This window comes from Pseudorca crassidens, chromosome 8, assembly GCF_039906515.1.
Source record: "Pseudorca crassidens isolate mPseCra1 chromosome 8, mPseCra1.hap1, whole genome shotgun sequence".
Lineage (NCBI taxonomy): Eukaryota > Metazoa > Chordata > Mammalia > Artiodactyla > Delphinidae > Pseudorca > Pseudorca crassidens.
In genome coordinates, this window is record NC_090303.1 from 48490461 (window position 1) to 48508062 (window position 17602).

The following is a 17602-nucleotide window of genomic DNA, read 5'->3' on the forward strand; positions in this document are numbered from 1 at the left end:
ACCTGAAAACTACTAGAGCTAATCAATGAATTTGGTAAAGTAGCAGGATACAAAATTAATGCACAGAAATTTCTTGCATTCCTTTACACTAATAATGAAAAATCTGAAAGCAAAATTTAGGAAACACTCCCATTCACCACTGCAACAAAAAGAATAAAATATGTAGGAATAAACCTACCTAAGGAGACAAAAAACCTGTGTGCAGAAAACTATAAGACACTGATGAAAGAAATTAAAGATGATACAAACACATGGAGAGATATACCATGTTCTTGGACTGGAAGAATCAACATTGTGAAAATGACTATACTACTCAAAGCAATCTACAGATTCAATGCAATCCCTATCAAACTACCACTGGCATTTTTCACAGAATTAGAACAAAAAATTTCACAATTTCTATGGAAATGCAAAAGACCCCAAAGAGCCAAAGCAATCTTGAGAAACAAAAACGGAGCTGAAGGAATCAGGCTCCCTGACTTCAGACTATACTACAAAGCTACAGTAATCAAGACATTATGGTACTGACACAAAAACAGAAATATAGATCAATGGAACAGGATAGAAAGCCCAGAGATAAACCCACACACATATGGTCACCTTATCTTACCTTTGATAAAGGAGGCAAGAATATACAGTGGAGAAAAGACAGCCTCTTCAATAAGTGGTGCTGGGAAAACTGGACAGCTACATGTAAAAGAATGAAATTAGATCCCTTTCTAACACCATACACAAATGTAAACTCAAAATGGATTAAAGACCTAAATGTAAGACCAGACACTATAAAACTCTGAGAGGAAAACATAGGCAGAACACCCTATGACATAAATCACAGCAAGATCCTTTTTGACCCACCTTCTAGAGTAATGGAAATAAAAACAAAAAATAAACAAATGGGACCTAATGAAACGTAAAAGCTTTTGCACAGCAAAGGAAACCATAAACAAGACCAAAAGACAACCCTAAGAATGGGAGAAAATATTTGCAAATGAAGCAACTGACAAAGGATTAATCTCCAAAATATACAAGCAGCTCAATATCTAAAACACAAACAACCCAATCCAAAAATGGGCAGAAGACCTAAATAGACATTTCTCCAAAGAAGACATGCAGATTTCTAACAAACACATGAAAGAATACTCAACATCACTAATCATTAGAGAAATGCAAATCAAAACTACAATGAGGTATCACCTCACACCGGTCAGAATGGCCATCATCAAAAAATCTACAAACAATAAATGCTGGAGAGGGTGTGAAGAAAAGGGAACCCTCTTGCACTGTTGGTGGGAATGTAAATTGGTACAGCCACTATGGAGAACAGTATGGAGGTTCCTTAAAAAACTACAAATAGAACTACAATATGACCCAGCAATCCCACTACTGGGCATATACCCTGAGAAAACCATAATTCAAAAAGAGTCATGTACCACAATGTTCACTGCAGCACCATTTACAGTAGCCAGGACACGGAAGCAACCTAAGTGTCCGTCAACAGATGAATATATAAAGAAAATGTGGCACATATATACAATGGAATATTACTCAGCCATAAAAAGAAACAAATTGAGTTATTTGTAGTGAGGTGGATGGACCTAGAGTCTGTCACACAGAGTGAAGTAAGTCAGAAAGAGAAAAACAAATACCGTATGGTAACACGTATACATGGAATCTTAAAAAAAAAAAAAGGCTCTGAAGAACCTAGGGGCAGGACAGGAATAAAGACGCAGACATAGAGAATGGACTTGAGGACATGGGTAGGGGGAAGAGTAAGCTGGGACGAAGTGAGAGAGTGGCATGGACTTATATACACTACCAAATGTAAAACAGATAGCTAGTGGGAAGCAGCTGCATAGCAAAGAGAGATCAGCTTGTGCTTTGTGACTACCTAGAGAGGTGGGAGAGGGAGGGTGGGAGGGAGACGCAAGAGGGAGGGGATATGGGGACATATGTATACATATAGCTGATTCACTTTTTTATACAGCAGCAACTAACGCAACAATGTAAAGCAACTAACTCCAATAAAGATGTTAAAAAAAGAAAAAAAAGGGACCGGATAAACAAACTGTGGTATGTCCATACAATGAACTAGTCAACAAAAATAAGGAATCAACTGCTGATACACACCTACATGAATGAGTCTTGACATAATTATTCTGAGTAAAAGAAGTCAGTCAAAAGAGTACCTACTGCATGATTTCATTTATATAACATTCTAGGAAATGTAAAGTAATGGACAGTGACAGAAAGCATATCAGTTGTTTGGGGGGTGGAGAGAAGCAGGAGCGAGGATGAAAAAGGCACAGGAGAAAACTTTTGGGGGATGATGAATATGCTTATTATCGTGATTGTGGTGATAATTTTATGAATGTGTATACATTAAAATTTATCAATTTGAATACTTTAAATGTGTGTCATTTCTTTAATATTAATCATACTTCAATAAAGGTGTTAAAAAAAATCAAATGACAGAGCCCGTTAACCCCATGCCAAAGAGCAAGAAGAGGAAATAAAACTGTCACTAGAAAACTCTTGTCGCCTGAGGTAAACTTCATAAAAAAACTTCATTAAAAAAAAACTTCACAAAAAAAAAACTGAGTTTTTGCCGGGAAAACAGATATAAATAGGAAAATTCCTAACTGTTCCACGCAAGCAAGTGTAATTTACCAGTGTCACAATCTGTCTAAAAAATCTGTTAATTTAAGTGCATAAGGTAAAGTCTCTGCCAGTTCTAGCCCTTTTTTTAGAAAAAAACACAATGAAATATTGAAGAACTACAGTCTGAAATTCTCCTGAATAGTAACATACTATGTATTCAGGGTTTTTTACCATGATTTAAGCCATACTTCTTGGTTATTTAAATAATACAAATGGAAATAAAACATACAATGAACTACATAACTAAATAGCCAGAAATTTAGTAGTGTTAAAAAAAACAGTGTAGTTACCTGAAGTGTTAGGATATTATCTTGCCTTAGCAGTGTTGTGAGTCTGCAGAGAACTTTTGCATACATAGAAGGACACAGGCAGATGGCATTTAACCTAACATATACAGACCCTTCAACCTTGAACGCCTACAGGAGGCACTGAAATTGATAGAAACCCATAGATACATGCCCAGGAATCTCAGAAATTCAAAATAAATAATAAATAAATAAACACCCACTTCAGGATTCATTAGGTTGTATTTAGAAAGAAACGTAATAGCTTCAGAAAATACTGTAATAAAATTTTTCACATACTGAGGTACCCAGTGGCGTGTTGGTAAATGTTCAATAACTGGCTTGAGGGAAAGGGAGCAAGCCCTGGTTTGCAGCATTTGCCACTTTTTGTGGTGTAAATACCCTCACCGTGGCTGGTTTCGGGCTGATCTGAATTCACCAGAGCAAGCTGAAAGGAGCAGCACACAGTCGGTGCTCCTGAGCTTGAGCGCAGCTAGGACAAGCACCCCACTGGAAATATCTCAAGTGTGAATATAAGCTAACTCCAACCCTATAAGACAAATAAACTACGTTTCTAGGAAATGCCTGTGTGTTTTATTCTTTGTGGATGACTTTTCAATTCTGAAGCTACCTTTTAACACAACTTCCACTTGAAAAAAAATGATCTTTAGGATGCAGGAGACATTACCCATCATCAAATATTTGACATTTCTTAATACTGAGGCATTGAACAAATCTGCTGTTTCTTTAACAGGAATCTTTACACATTCAAACTTGATTCAAATTAAATGCTAACTGTGAGTCCCCGAAAAGTGAAAAGGAAACAAGATACAACATTTTCATACTGATTTTAGACAAGGATTAACTTAAGGTAACTTGTTAGTCAAGGGGAGGATGGTTAGGATTAAGTTAATCATCTCTGCCGTCACAGAACTTGCGTGCCCCACCTTGCAGCAGAGGTGTGGGGATATGTTTGTCATTTTTGTTTTGGGGGAGGGCTGTTTTGCAATCATAGGAATTAGAAGGGGAGATCAAAAGCCATCTTTTTGTGGTGTTTTCCACAAAGAGACTTTCTTCAAAGCATAACTTCATAAGGAAAACTAACAGAAGGAAATAAACTTATCAAACTGGAAATTCAACAAAGAGGGAAAAAGCAAGAGCAACAACAGCTCCAGCATTTCAACACAACTGTAGCAAAGAAATAATAAAAGGAGTAACAAAAGAGCAGACATATACCCAAGTTCTGAGTCTGACTGCAGCTGGAGCACTGAGGGGTCTGTGTCCCACTGCAGGGTCCTAATCGTGCAGCACAAAGGAAAAAAAGAACACAGAGAATTAACAAAAGGGGAGGGAAACAAACCAAACCAAACCATGTCATTCATCAAGGCAATGGCATATACAATGTATACACAGAACATCTCCCCACTTTGTCACCCTGGCAACCCCCAGGAGCCAGGAAGACCCCGTGAATATCAATTGACAAGAGAAAGTGAGGGGCTGTCCTTTCCTTTGAACAACTGTTTGATATTGGAAGCTATGGTTGTTTTCATGGAAGGAAGCCCAGAGCTAAATATTCAAATACTCATCCACTCACACACACCCTTTTTGCTTTTGTTTCATTCTACACTGGAGCCTGATTGATTTCAGCATGTAAACTGCTTCATGTATACCCCAGAGCCCAGTCACACCTGGGAGCAACAAGCATCTCCCATGCAATGATGAGAATCAAATGCAAGGGTTCGAATGGGCCACAGCAGGAGCATCTGGGGAAGTCTGCCCAGGTAGAACACGACTGCAGAACCAGGAGAATAACTGGCTTCCTCGGGTCAGTTACTGCAAATACAACGCATTAGATTTCGAGGCTCATGGGTATTTTGTTGTTTTTTATTTATATATCACACCAAGATGGTGACCAACAATAATACCATTTGTCTCTAAAGATGCCAGGGATATCTTACACCTTCTAAATATTTCACAAGAGATAGCACGAAGTATCAATAGTTACCAAGGTTACCAATAATTATCAATTTCCCTTGTTATTTCTCCATCACATAAAAGGAGATAAGTAGCTCTTCCATGAACAGACTGCACACAAGGACCTTTCTCAGGCAGGACCTTTAAAGTCCCTGCACGTTAAGTAGTTACAGGTGAGTCAGGCATAAAGTTACCTGGTAGACAACCGATGGACAGTAGGGACTTTGGGGTCAGGCATCTGAGACTCAAATTGTGCCTCTGGGACTTACCAGCTGTATGACATTGGACGTGTTGCTTAAGTTCTCAACCCCTGCACCCTTCTACTTGCTCTGAGTGTGGCCCACAGACCAGGAGCATGAGCGTCTCAGGGAGTTTGCTGGAAATGCCAAGACTCGGGTCTCACCCAGACTCACTGACTCCACGCTACAGTGTAATAAGGCCCCAGGTGATGTGATTTGTGGGCACCTTGAAGTCTGAGAAGCCCTGCTCAGTTTCCTTGTCTGTGAGGATTTCCCATGACTTATGAGACAATTCGTGACCTGGCTTGTAGCTATCTCCCCAGTTTATCTCTAAGCGCTGCCCCCTCCCTCACTGCGTCTTCCCTGATGTTCTTCCCCCAAAGAGCTGCGTGGCTCGTGCCTTTGCTTGTTTCTGTCTTTTGGCTCAAATGTCACCTGCCCAGAGAGGCTTTCCTTCTCTCACCATGCTACCCCAAGCAACACACTTCCTTGTCACTCTTCATCCCGTTCTCTTATCCTGCTTTACTTTCTTCATAAAGTATCTTCACCTATTTTATTATACATCAGTTTATTTATGACTGTTTGTTGTTTAACTCTGGACTTAAGCCTCATAATGACAGGAGCAGCTGTATCGCTACATTATAGGGATATATGCCTAGACCCATGCGTGGCATACACGTTTATATAATACAGTATTAGTTGAATGAATGGATGGATGGATGGACTCTCTCTGGATTTCTATAGGGACTACATGCAATTATACCTATAAAATACAAAGTAATTATTTGATAAAACGTAGCTGCTCTTACTATACCACATCCACTATAACTACTCCCAATGTTTCGAGTCAGTGCCCCACGCATGTTAAGATCCCACCTAAGCTCCTCCTGTAGAAGTATCGGAATGCAGTTTCATAGCTTCCCTTATTAGTTCTGGTCATGCTCTTGTCCTCTTACCTAAATGCACTGAAAGATGACACCTGAAGTGAGAACACAAATTGGCCATTGTTTCTTCGACCAATGCTTCTCAAACTTTAATGCACAGATATCTGGGAACATTGTTAAAAATGCAGATTCTGATTTAGTAGGTCTGGGGTGGCCTGAGAGTCTACATTTCTAACAGCTCCAAGGGATGCAGATGCTGCTGGTCTGTGGACCACACTTCGAGTAGCAAGGTCTGGACTTAGATCAGTAGTTTTCAAATTCTAACATGGATCAGAATAACCTGGAGGGATTGTTAAAATACAGATGCTGATCCTCTAGCCCAGGAATTTTGGTTTCAGTAGTTCTGGGGTGGGGCCTGAGAATTTGCATTTCTAACAAGTTCCCAGGTAATGCTAACAGCTGACCCTGAAACCACCTTTAGAGAATGACGGGGCTAGACTATTGCTTCCATTAGTCAGCAGGCAGAAAGCATCACTGATCCTCAAATACATCAGTATCTAAACCAGTGATTAACTCAAGACTGGCCTAAGGCCCAGGCCGTTTTCAAACCAATTAAATCAGAATGTCTCTGGTGGGACCCAGGCATCTGGATTTTTTTAAACTCTCCAGGTGATTCTCATGTGCAGCCAGCGGTGAAAACTACTGCTCTGCACTCATTCTCTGTCCAAGGAAAGCAACTCTCCCTGGCTCTGCACGCTGATTCCGTCACCTCCTTTCAAATCGGGGAAGTAACCGAATCCATTACAGTGATTCGTCCTTGCTGTTCACGTATCACTGGGGATCAAACCTTTTATCTTTATGGATATTTCTTTGGCTATAGACAGAGGAGCAGCCTCTGGCTCTGGATCACTGTGAGAAACACTCCCTCATAAGGAATGGGATCAGCTCCTTTGCCCTCAGGTTTCTGATGGGACAATTTTATTGGTCTTTTCTCGTTCCTCCTAGGCAGGTGAAGAATGTGGCAGCTCCCAGGTGGTCACAGCTATTCTGTTATTTATCCGGCGGCTCACCTGAACTCACTGTATCCTTAAAGAAGTAAAAACGATGATTCTCTCGAATCACTCACTTCAGAAGTCCACCGATTCGCAGTGTGGAGTTTGCATTCTACTCAGCCAGAACAACAAAGGAGGTCTCTGGCACTAACCCACAACAGTCCTGCCCTCTACCCCAGTCACGCATGTGTTCCCCAGTAAAAGAAATCATAGTCGTTGCCAGTAACGAGCAGTGTGGTAAGGAGTCAAGCCGAGGATGCTATCAAGTGTGCTAATTTTTTCTTCTCATTTTTCCCATTATTATCTGTGGAGTGGTCAGACTTACGCAGAATGCATTTTTCCTTTGAAAAGGAACTTAAAGTCAGTACCCTGAATAAACAATGTGTTTCTGAGGGTAGCCTAGGAATGTGTATTAAACGTTTGCTGAATTCCTTCTGTGCAAACTTGCAGAAAAACTTCTCTGTAGATGGCAGCACCTTGGAGAGGGCCTCACCTCAGCCTAGGGGTCCTGGCTTGTGTTCTGGGCTGGGCTCCACTGTGTGTCATCAGGAAAGTCTGCTGTCCTTAGCAAAAGGAGGGTGCAGGCCCAGAGGCCCTTTAGGGTTCTTTTCTGCCTGATATGTTAAAACGTCAGATGACTATTAAACTGCCTTTCTGCTTTCTCTTCTCCAGCTGGAAAACTTTTCTTTAACCAACTGACATAGTTCTTACTTTTTAACCATCTTATCATCAACTTACTGTATCACTGAAAGTAAAATGATGGTTTCCCCACAGCTTCTTGGACAGTTTGAAATCTTGCCAGGTAGTTTATTTTTTAAATGAAAGAAGTAGTAAAATTGTAAGTATATATATGTGAACTTAATATATTATCACAAAGTATTTTCATACAGAAATCACCCTGTTTACTATAGTAATTAGTTCTAGTTATCAGTCCTCTCTGGAATGGACCAATCAATGCATGCAGGGACAGAATATTTTTATAAAATCATTCATTTAATTGTTCAATAAATTCCTATTAAGAGCCTAATATGTAAACTACTGTGCTAGAGGATTAAAAGAACTCCTAAGGAAACTGCAACTCTTATGGGGAGATAAAACATATAAATAGTTTCGCGGAACAAGGCAGAAAGTAAAACAAGCCCTGTAAGCACCACAGTCGTGCTGTGGGACATGGGACTTGCACTTAAGAATCTTACATTTTAGTAAAGGAATGAGACCTATGAATATTTATACCTAATGATATGCATACTGATAATATATACAAGGAAAAAAGTAGTTCCAATCACTTGCCCAGGGCCTGGCAAAGTTTAAAGTTTCAGTCAATGTTAGCTGAAAAAAATAAGTAAATGCCATAAGAAAGATTAATACTAATGATAGCTATGATTTCCTTTCAATGAGTGTTTATTCTGTCCCAGCCAGCCAGGCACTGGACTATACTTTCATTATCCTTTGGAGGCCAGAGCAGGGAGACACCTTCCCTCTTGAAAAGATCAGAGATTCCATTCAACCGGGTTTCTGAAAGATGGAGCAGGACTGGGACATACACTCATTTTTCATCAGTGCCTTGTTTATTTTAGGCAGCTGAGTTAGTCTGCTAGTTCTAATAAGACTTCTAGATCTAGTAAGTTGTATTTTAGATGCCAATTTACCAATCTGTCATGAGAACAATAACTGACTGCCAGGCTGAGCAATTATACAAGCCTGACAAAGTCTTCTCCCCTTGAAGACCAGCCTCCTGGGAAGCCAGGCAACTTTAGCAGCACCTTTAGAATTAGAACACGTGAAGCTGAACGTTTAACTATTACGGCTTCTCCCTGTCCTACGCCCATGTCCACACTCTTCAGCAACACTAGACATACCTCCCTCACTTCTGCCAGAGCCTCCATTTCCCCCAATTTCTTGGGATGACCAACAGAACCTGTTTTGATGAATGTAATCTTTCTTTAATGCTGTCAATCAGATTTTGTTCAGTGTTCCTGTCTGGGAAACCATCTTGGTTTTGTTTGCTTATTTTTAAGAACTGTATTTGTCTGCTCTGATCAATTGTACGTTGATGTCTTAGGTTAGCTCTCTGAGGGCCCAAGGGAGGATCTGTTTCATATGGAACCTGCAATTTGCACAGATCCTGAATAACCCAATAATTCCTTACCTAATCTGGCATCATCATGGCTCTATGGTCCCATGGTTGGATCGGCAGTTCTGGACACACCGTTTAAGGTCACATTTCCTAACTTTGTTTCAAAATTCTAGGTACAGGAGCTTCCCACACCATGGAAAATAATCATTCACCTATTTGATCCTAAACATGCCACACAATGTAGGCTCTGGCATCTCATCTAAAAAGGCCTACAATGTAACAGTTAGTTTATAATTTGGGGAAAATTTGTTTTTCAATATTTCTTTAAAAAAAGAATAAGCGAAACGCCAAAATTCTTCAAACTCGCAGTGACCTATGAAAAGACTAACAGAACTTTATATTTTAAACCTTTTAACAATTCGTCACTATCCAGCTTCTTAATAAAATTCTCCCTACATTGGCCCAATATTATTTGCTCAGTTTCAGTTTATTGGATAGAGGGAAGTGAAAATTCAAACGAAACAAACAAAACAAAACAATCCCTGGCCCTCTGCTTAAAGTATAACTTAGGAGTAAAAGACATGATGTCTGTTTTGTGTAACCTTGTTCTCTGATGAGTCGTTAATTTCTTCCTGTTCAGCAGCAAGTTAGTGGTTTCTTCTTCCCATCTTTTTTAGACTCCAGAGTAGACAGCCTTAATATTCTTCCCTTAAAGAATATCTTTGCTCTTACATTTTTTTTTTTGGTTTTGGTTATAAGAAAGAGATGTCTGATAAATACTTGGAAGGCAGTAGTAAAGAACTGTCATTTGTAATGATAGTATTCAATGCGGCTGAGACACGCTCATATACTGCTGGTGGCATTTTAAATTAGTACAGTTCTTTGGGAAAGCAATATGCCAATATGGAGCAAGAATCATAAACACAGAATTACTCCAGGACTCGTTTCACTTCCAGGAACTCAGCCTACGGAAATAAAATAACACAAGCAATAATAACAAAAATGATGACGATGATGATAACAATGACCTCCAAATTATCAAATCCCAAGGCTAATTCTTCTTTCTCAGCCTTGATCTCTATGATTCTGGTGACTATTTTCTCCTTCATAGCATGTTATTTCTTTTAGTCTTCCTGACCCTAAAAATCTTGTTTCTTTTCCTCCTCTCTCACTGTAACTTTGGAAGGGTCCTTATTCTGTCCATCCCCGTAAAGACAGACATTCCCCAACCAGGATTATTTCTTCTCCCCTCACCTCTATGCTCTAACTGTAGGTGATCCCAAAGATGTCCATATAGCTTCAGCAAAAAATAACCCCAACGTCCTCATCACCCTTGAACTCCAAGTCCCACCTTTTCACATGCTCTTTGGACTCATATCCATCTGTAACACCAAAGCCATTTCACCCTTCCTTGTCTCATCTGTCTTTCCTTTCCTTCTCTATTGCCACAGTCCTCATTCAGACCTTCGGTCCTTTTTATCAGACCAATGGTTCCCCCAAACTCGTCTGCAAATCTTGAAAGCATTATAAAAATGCAGTGGCCCAGATCTCAACTCAGACCTGTGCCCTAGGTATCTGTGTTTTTAATAAGCTGCCATGTAAATTCAATAGATAGCCACCAGATATGGAAGGCAGGAATCCGAACTATCTCCAAGGCCATACTTGCCCCCCAGACTCTGATCTCTTTTCATACTGCCTCCTTCACATGCATTCTACATCCCATACTCTTCCTTCCCCCACCATTTTCCTTTGTTTTTGCCTCTCCCATTATCTGGAATGTCCTTTCTCCCACCTCTACTTGTCCAAAGCACAGGCACTATTTAAGGCCCAGCTCAAAGGCCTTGCTCTCTAAATATATTTGTCCTCAATAACCTCATTCACAAATAACTTGTCTCTCTATGAGACAAGAATAGAGAAATACATGCACCTCTTATTTCAGTTCTCTTTGCCAACCTACAACCCATTTGACCTCAATAGTAGGCCTGTATCACGCTTTAAGGCCAAGTCTGAAGATGGTCTAAAGGATGTAATAAGCACTGTTACAAAGCCCAGGGGCCTCAGCATGAAGACAAACACACTGTTAGTCCTACCCTACCTTTTTGCCCTGATCCTCGTAATTGAATTTCTGTCTTGCTTCTGTGAGAAATCCTCGCCTTGTGCCTCAGTCCTCTAACCACTGCCAGTGGTTCCCCTTGAGTAAAGTCCATCTTCTGGCAACTAGCCCAGCAACCTTGAACTACCCTGCTATTACCTGGGTCCTCATCTCTCCACTCATCCTGCACCCATCCTATTCAGTTTTTTGCAAGCTGTGCAAGCGTGCACACACGTGCACACAAACACACACATCAATAAACATTTACCTAGTTCCTAATATGTGTCAAGACTCTAGGTAGGATAGTAATGAATCAAAAGCACTTGTCCCACAAGAATATACAAGCTAATTATAGATGATCTGGGAATAATGCTTTATGACATTATTGCTCATCTCTATGAGTACAAATATTTAAGAGCTGTAACTACATAGAAACATTTCCTTAGATGGCTTCAAATTAAATATGTCAATTTACTGGAAGTGGGATCTTTAGCAGTAAGAAGAATTCCTCCATCTTTGTATTCCTTGCAGGACTAGCATTTATTGTGTGTCATACAATAAATTCTCAACTATTTATTGAATGAATGAACAAATGAATGGTCTTTACTTGCCTTTTCTGCAGATGGGTGTGAATTGTGAGGGCAAGCTGATTCCCAAAGAAATAGTTTTTATTTTCTTTATTAAAAAATGAGAGAATAAATCAGGGCATGTCTGCCTAACCCCCTTCATCTCTACCAAGGCACTTACACAGAACTCAGTCTTGTATGGCATAATGTCACCACATGGTGCCAGGAGAATTTTCAGGCTCACTTCCACACTGAAGAAGGACAGCCTATCTTGAAAATGCTGACCTCAAGGCATGAATGGATAAAGAAGCTGTGGTATGCACACACATATATATAATGAAATATTATTCAACCATAAAAAATGAGGAAATCCTACTGTTTGTGACAACATGGATGGACCTTGAAGACATTACGGTAATTGAAATAAGTCAGACAGAAAAAGACAAAACTGTATAATCTCAATGATAGGTGGAATCCAAAAAAACCAAACAAACTCATAGAAAAAGAGATCACACTTGTGGTTACTAGAGGCAAAGCATGGGGGAGCGGGAATTAGATGAAGGGGGTCAAAAGGTACAAACTTCCAGTTATAAGATAAATAAGTACTAGGGCTGTAACATACAACGTGATGATTAAAGCTAACACTGCTGTATGATATACAGGAAAGTTGCTAAGATAGTAAATCCTAAGAGTTCTCATTGCAAGGTGAAAATGTTTTTTCTTTTTTTCTTTCTTTTCTTTTTATTGTACCCATGTGAGAAGACGGGTGTTAGCTGAACCTATCGTGCTAATCATTACACAATACATGTAGATCAAACCATCATGCTATGCACCTTGAACAGTGATGTCTGTCAATCATTCTTCCATAAAACTGAAAAGAATGCTGACCATAATGCTAGTTTGTGCTGAGAATGAAAAGAAGTCCAGCTACCTTCTCTACCAATTGAACTTAGCAACTTTTGTTAGTCCCTGAAGCAACCACCTTGGAGCTCAAATTGTCATCTTCTTCTTTTCTCTTTAAGGTGGAGAGACCTCTCGAGGGCAGAATACCGAGCTCCCCTGAGTCCCACAGTTTCTCTGGACTCTTGTTCACATGTCTTCTCTTTCAAACAAATCACTCGTCACTAATCAGATAAAGAAAACAGTTTGGGCCAATGTGAGCATAGTGCCAAACAGAAAATCTCCAGTGAACATCATCCCCAAATTCTTCCTCTAAGTGCCATTTCCAAAAGTAATACAGTGAATAATAAGGACGTTTTAAAATCCATCACATCACTCAATCCGTCAGAATCATTAACGTGATGTCAACTAATTAAGAATGACATTTAAATAATGAGTTAATGTTTTACTTCCCAGCCTCAATGATTTCCTTACTTTGGTCTGGCAAGGACAATGATAAAGATTTTTTCCAGTGTCAGCAGTAAAATTGGAACAGTGCAATACACACTCATACCAGGCTCTTTTTAAAAAGCCTCTTTCTTCATTTACTGTGTGAGAATCTTCCCTCTGTTGGCTAAAGCCCTAACATGGAGCTCTGATACAGGCCACACTAAGCCATAGAGGGAGTCCATCTGAGCTGAATTCAAAAAGAAATGCAAGACTTCCCATCACAGAGCAAGGATGTGTTTTCCCCAAATCTTACACAGAGGACCTGCTGTCAAGCAGGCAGTCTCTCTAGAAGAAATCTCAGCAACCCCTTGATAAAAATAGATGTTTACCCTATAACTATAACCAGATGGGTATATACAGCACTCTCTGCCTGAGACAGAGTGACAGGATATCAACAATTTTTAACTAATCAGTCTATGTGCTACATAAAGAGAAAACCCTAGAGTGTACACTTTATTTTGATTTCCAAAGAGACTGACTTTTAATCAGCCTCGAATCAGTGATTTCAGTCTCCCTGAAGTCCAACTAGCTGGTAGCATCCTGTTGGCTTCTCTCTACATAATGATCATTTAAGGAATTTTGGATGCACAAAATCTTACTCGTCTTTATAAAATTTCCCCCAAGGTTTTGCATTATTGAATTGTACTTTTCTACCTTTACTAAAACCTCCTTACAGTCTTCCCTTTAGCTTCTGATTCATCAGGGAAAGATAGTGATGTTTTCACCAAAAAGAGTTAAAAATCCTTTGAGGTTCAGGTAGTGCCAGGGAATCCTATGGAGTTCAATTGTGGATGAAGTTAGAAGTCCTGAGGATTGGGCTTCCCTGGTGGCACAGTGGCTGAGAGTCCGCCTGCCGATGCAGGGGACACGGGTTCGTGCCCCGGTCCGGGAAGATCCCACATGCTGCGGAGCGGCTGGGCCCGTGAGCCATGGCCACTGAGCCTGTGCATCCGGAGCCTGCGCGTCCGGAGCTTGTGCTCCGCAACGGGAGAGGCCACAACAGTGAGAGGCCCGCGTACAGCAAAAAAAAAAAAAAAAGTCCTGAGGATTTTCTGTCGGGCATTAAGCCCATGTGGTCCCTGAGCATATTTTCCTCTCCTCAAATTACAAGAGAAAAGTGGTGACCAGGTGCAGCCAGCACAAGCTGACCATGAATAAATTATTCTAATTTCCTTATTTGTGAGTTCAGAGTTCACTAGGCAGTAAGTAGATCAGGGAAAGGCAGAGTTTATCAAATATCTGAATTTTACCCAAAGTATTCTGTCAACATCATACTTAATATTAACTATATAGAGACCTAATGTTCAAACTGAACAGGAGAGGATCTGCAGACATCTGTCCCAGTTCTGATCTGGAGTCCACATGAAGCTGGAAGCCTGAAAGACCTCTAATCCACTCTGTACCTTTGTTCCCCTGTTAAGTGTTTCAGAAGACATTTCTTCTGTTGCTACATCTAAGGTCCCCTTGGGAGGGGCTTCACCTTTTCTCTCTAGAGAAAATCTATGGACATAAGCATTTTGGTTAATAGGTGCTGATGGCTGGAAAGACAGGCATCAATTTTAAATATAATGGGATTATGCTGGGAGCAACTGGGGAAATTTGAAGATGGTATAGATACTAGATAAGATGAAAATGTACTGAAATGGAAAAATAGAGATACCTGAATAGAAAAGTAAGTTCAACAGTTTGTACAGTATGATATCATTTATCGTATATATGATGACATATATATTGTGTGAAAGAATATACACTAAGGTATTAAGAGTGCTAATGCATATTCTCTGTAGGAATATGATTTTTTTCTATTTTTGCTTGTCTATATTTTCTAATTGTATAAAATGAACTGATATTGTTTTCTATAATAATAAGAGATTATTAAAAATAAAATGCGGTGGTACTTGAGTGTCCTTGATTGATTGGAAAGTAGAACTTAGTGATGGTGTTAAGGCTACAGAGGGTCCAAAAGGAAGATAAAAATCAACTGTATTACTATCCGTCCACCCCATGTCACTTGTCACAAAAGACAAGCATGAATAATCTCCCCTGTGACTGTTTTTTTAAGGAGGTTACGGGATGGGTGTTATTGTAACAAGAGATTGCACGATACGTTATCACATTGAGGCATGTTTTACCTTTGAAATCCTTTTGAAAGTCTTCCTCTTGAATCAGGTTTGGGACAGTGTGTAGCCTATGCTCTGGTACACAGTAAACTTTATGATGTCAATACTGTCCTAGTTGCCACAGGCCAGTGCAGCCTCTAATTTAGTTTTGGAATCTCAGCCAAACATGAGAAGAGCCCTGGTGCAAAGTCCCCTGTGAGCCATCCATGTGAATAAGAATAAATGTGGGCTGAATGATTCTCACTTAGATTCATTTCTGGTGGAATACCTGAAGGTTAGGGATTAAGGGCTGGGCTAAATCAAAGTACGAAAAAAAGAACAGTAATAGCTAAAACTCACATACACTTAATATATGCCAGCCTCCTTTCCAAGTGCTTAACAGATATTTATTTGTTTAATCACAGTAACCTAACAGAGTAGGCTGTGTATCACTTTTATCGATTGTCGTCAGAGCTGATGTAGGGTTGAGGTATAGATTGTGGAAACTTGTATCATCCTGCCCAGGTTCAAACAGAGCACTGTAGCTATGTCCTGTGTGAGCTTGAGAAAATTACTTATTCTCTCTGTGTCTCAGTGCCCTGATCTGTAAAAAGCAGGAGGATACTTGATTCATTCAACAAACATTTAATGAATACCTACTATATGGATACAACCACAAATATCACTTACTCCCTGCTCTCAAGGACCTGACATTCCCTGAGGAAGAGAGACATGTATTCAACTAACCATAAGTCATTCTTGCTTGAGAGCTATAAAGTGCTACTGCTTCACTCTCATGTATAAAGGATGTAAGCTGTTGGTTTGAAATTAATATTCTTTATCATATTGAGAAAAACATTTCTATTCCTAGTTTACTAAGTTTTAAAATATGGGACTAGATGTTTAAGTTTTGCAAGTACCAATTCAGAATATACTGCAATATTTACTTTTCCCTCTTTGACCTTTTCCTAGGCTGAATTATGATAACATGTTTTCCTATACTAAAATATCCTTGAATTATTTAATCGATCCCAATTTTTGAGTCAATATCCCAAGCATAACATTGTATCCTTTTAATATTGTGTTGGATTCCAGTTGCAAATAGTATGTTTAGGATTTTTTTCATCTACTTTTATTTGTAGAACTAGTCTTTTAAATTTTTTATTAATAAATTGATTTTTTTGAAACCCAAGAGCTTGTTCTTTTGTCCAGTATATTTAAATGAGCAATGATTAATTGGTTCTACAAAAACTAATTAAGAGAAAGAGAAAAGCACCACAAATGTAAGTTGTAAATGAGAAGCAGGCCATAATAACAGAAGCAGAAATTGGAACACAAATAATGACACTGTAAGTTTAAAAATTAAATCACACTAGTATAATTGAAAAAATATTAGATATATCTACTCTATTCACTCAATTTAGAAAATTTACTAAATCAATAAAAGAAAATTTTGTTATACCTGATTTTTTAAAGCACTATTCTAACCTTCTCTTTATAATAGGGTACATTAAGTATGCCCATTTCCAAATTAACCACTTACAGGGCTTATATAAGAAATGTTTCCCAATTTTGGCTCTGAAAAGAAAATTGTAGTTTTGGTTTGAAATGTTGGCAAATGAATGACAGAATTTATGTGCCCCTTTAGGTAGGACCAGATATGTTGATTTGACTCCTAAGTTATCTTCTGAAAGATTTTCCATTTCTCAAAAGGTCCAAATTCTACACAAATATGCAAATTTATGACTATAGAGTTACATTCTTAGGAATTACCAAGTTTTTTCTCAGCCTCATGTTTTATGAAGTGTTAGAGTTAATAGTAACTGTTTTCAAAAGATGTTTCTTCTACAGAAAAAGACATTCCAAGTGGAATTTTAAAAACTGAAATATAACATTCTTCTGAAATTTAACTCTCAAATATATTTCATGGAAGCAAAAACATAAATTTGGGCGGAATGTTCCTAAGTTCAAAACAAGGGCAAGGGGCTTCCCGGGTGGCGCAGTGGTTGAGAGTCCGCCTGCCAATGCAGGGGACACGGGTTCGTGCCCCGGTCCGGGAGGATCCCACATGCCGCGGAGCGGCTGGGCCCGTGAGCCATGGCCGCTGGGCCTGTGCGTCCGGAGCCTGTGCTCCGCAGCGGGAGAGGCCACAACAGTGAGAGGCCCACGTACCGCCAAAAAAAAAAAAAAACAACAACAACAACAAGGGCAAGATTTACTAAGTTATTCCTAATGCCGTCTCAAGCCAATTTTATCCTTAGTTTTTCTGAAAATCATCATTTCCTCAA

General features: G+C 39.4%; 1 protein-coding gene across 6 annotated transcripts in view; it reads right to left on the reverse strand.

The window, feature by feature from the left end:
• DYNC1I1 (dynein cytoplasmic 1 intermediate chain 1) overlaps positions 1–17602 on the reverse strand; it is a 338694-nt gene that overhangs the window by 267619 nt on the left and 53473 nt on the right. For 4 of the 6 annotated variants that reach the window (XM_067746359.1, XM_067746358.1, XM_067746360.1 and 1 more), the window contains exon 5: positions 4179–4238. The exons of the other annotated variants lie outside the window; for them this stretch is intronic. In XM_067746359.1, coding sequence (XP_067602460.1) covers positions 4179–4238 — 60 coding nt within the window. The remainder of the gene's footprint in view (positions 1–4178; positions 4239–17602) is intronic. 6 annotated transcript variants of the gene reach the window in all.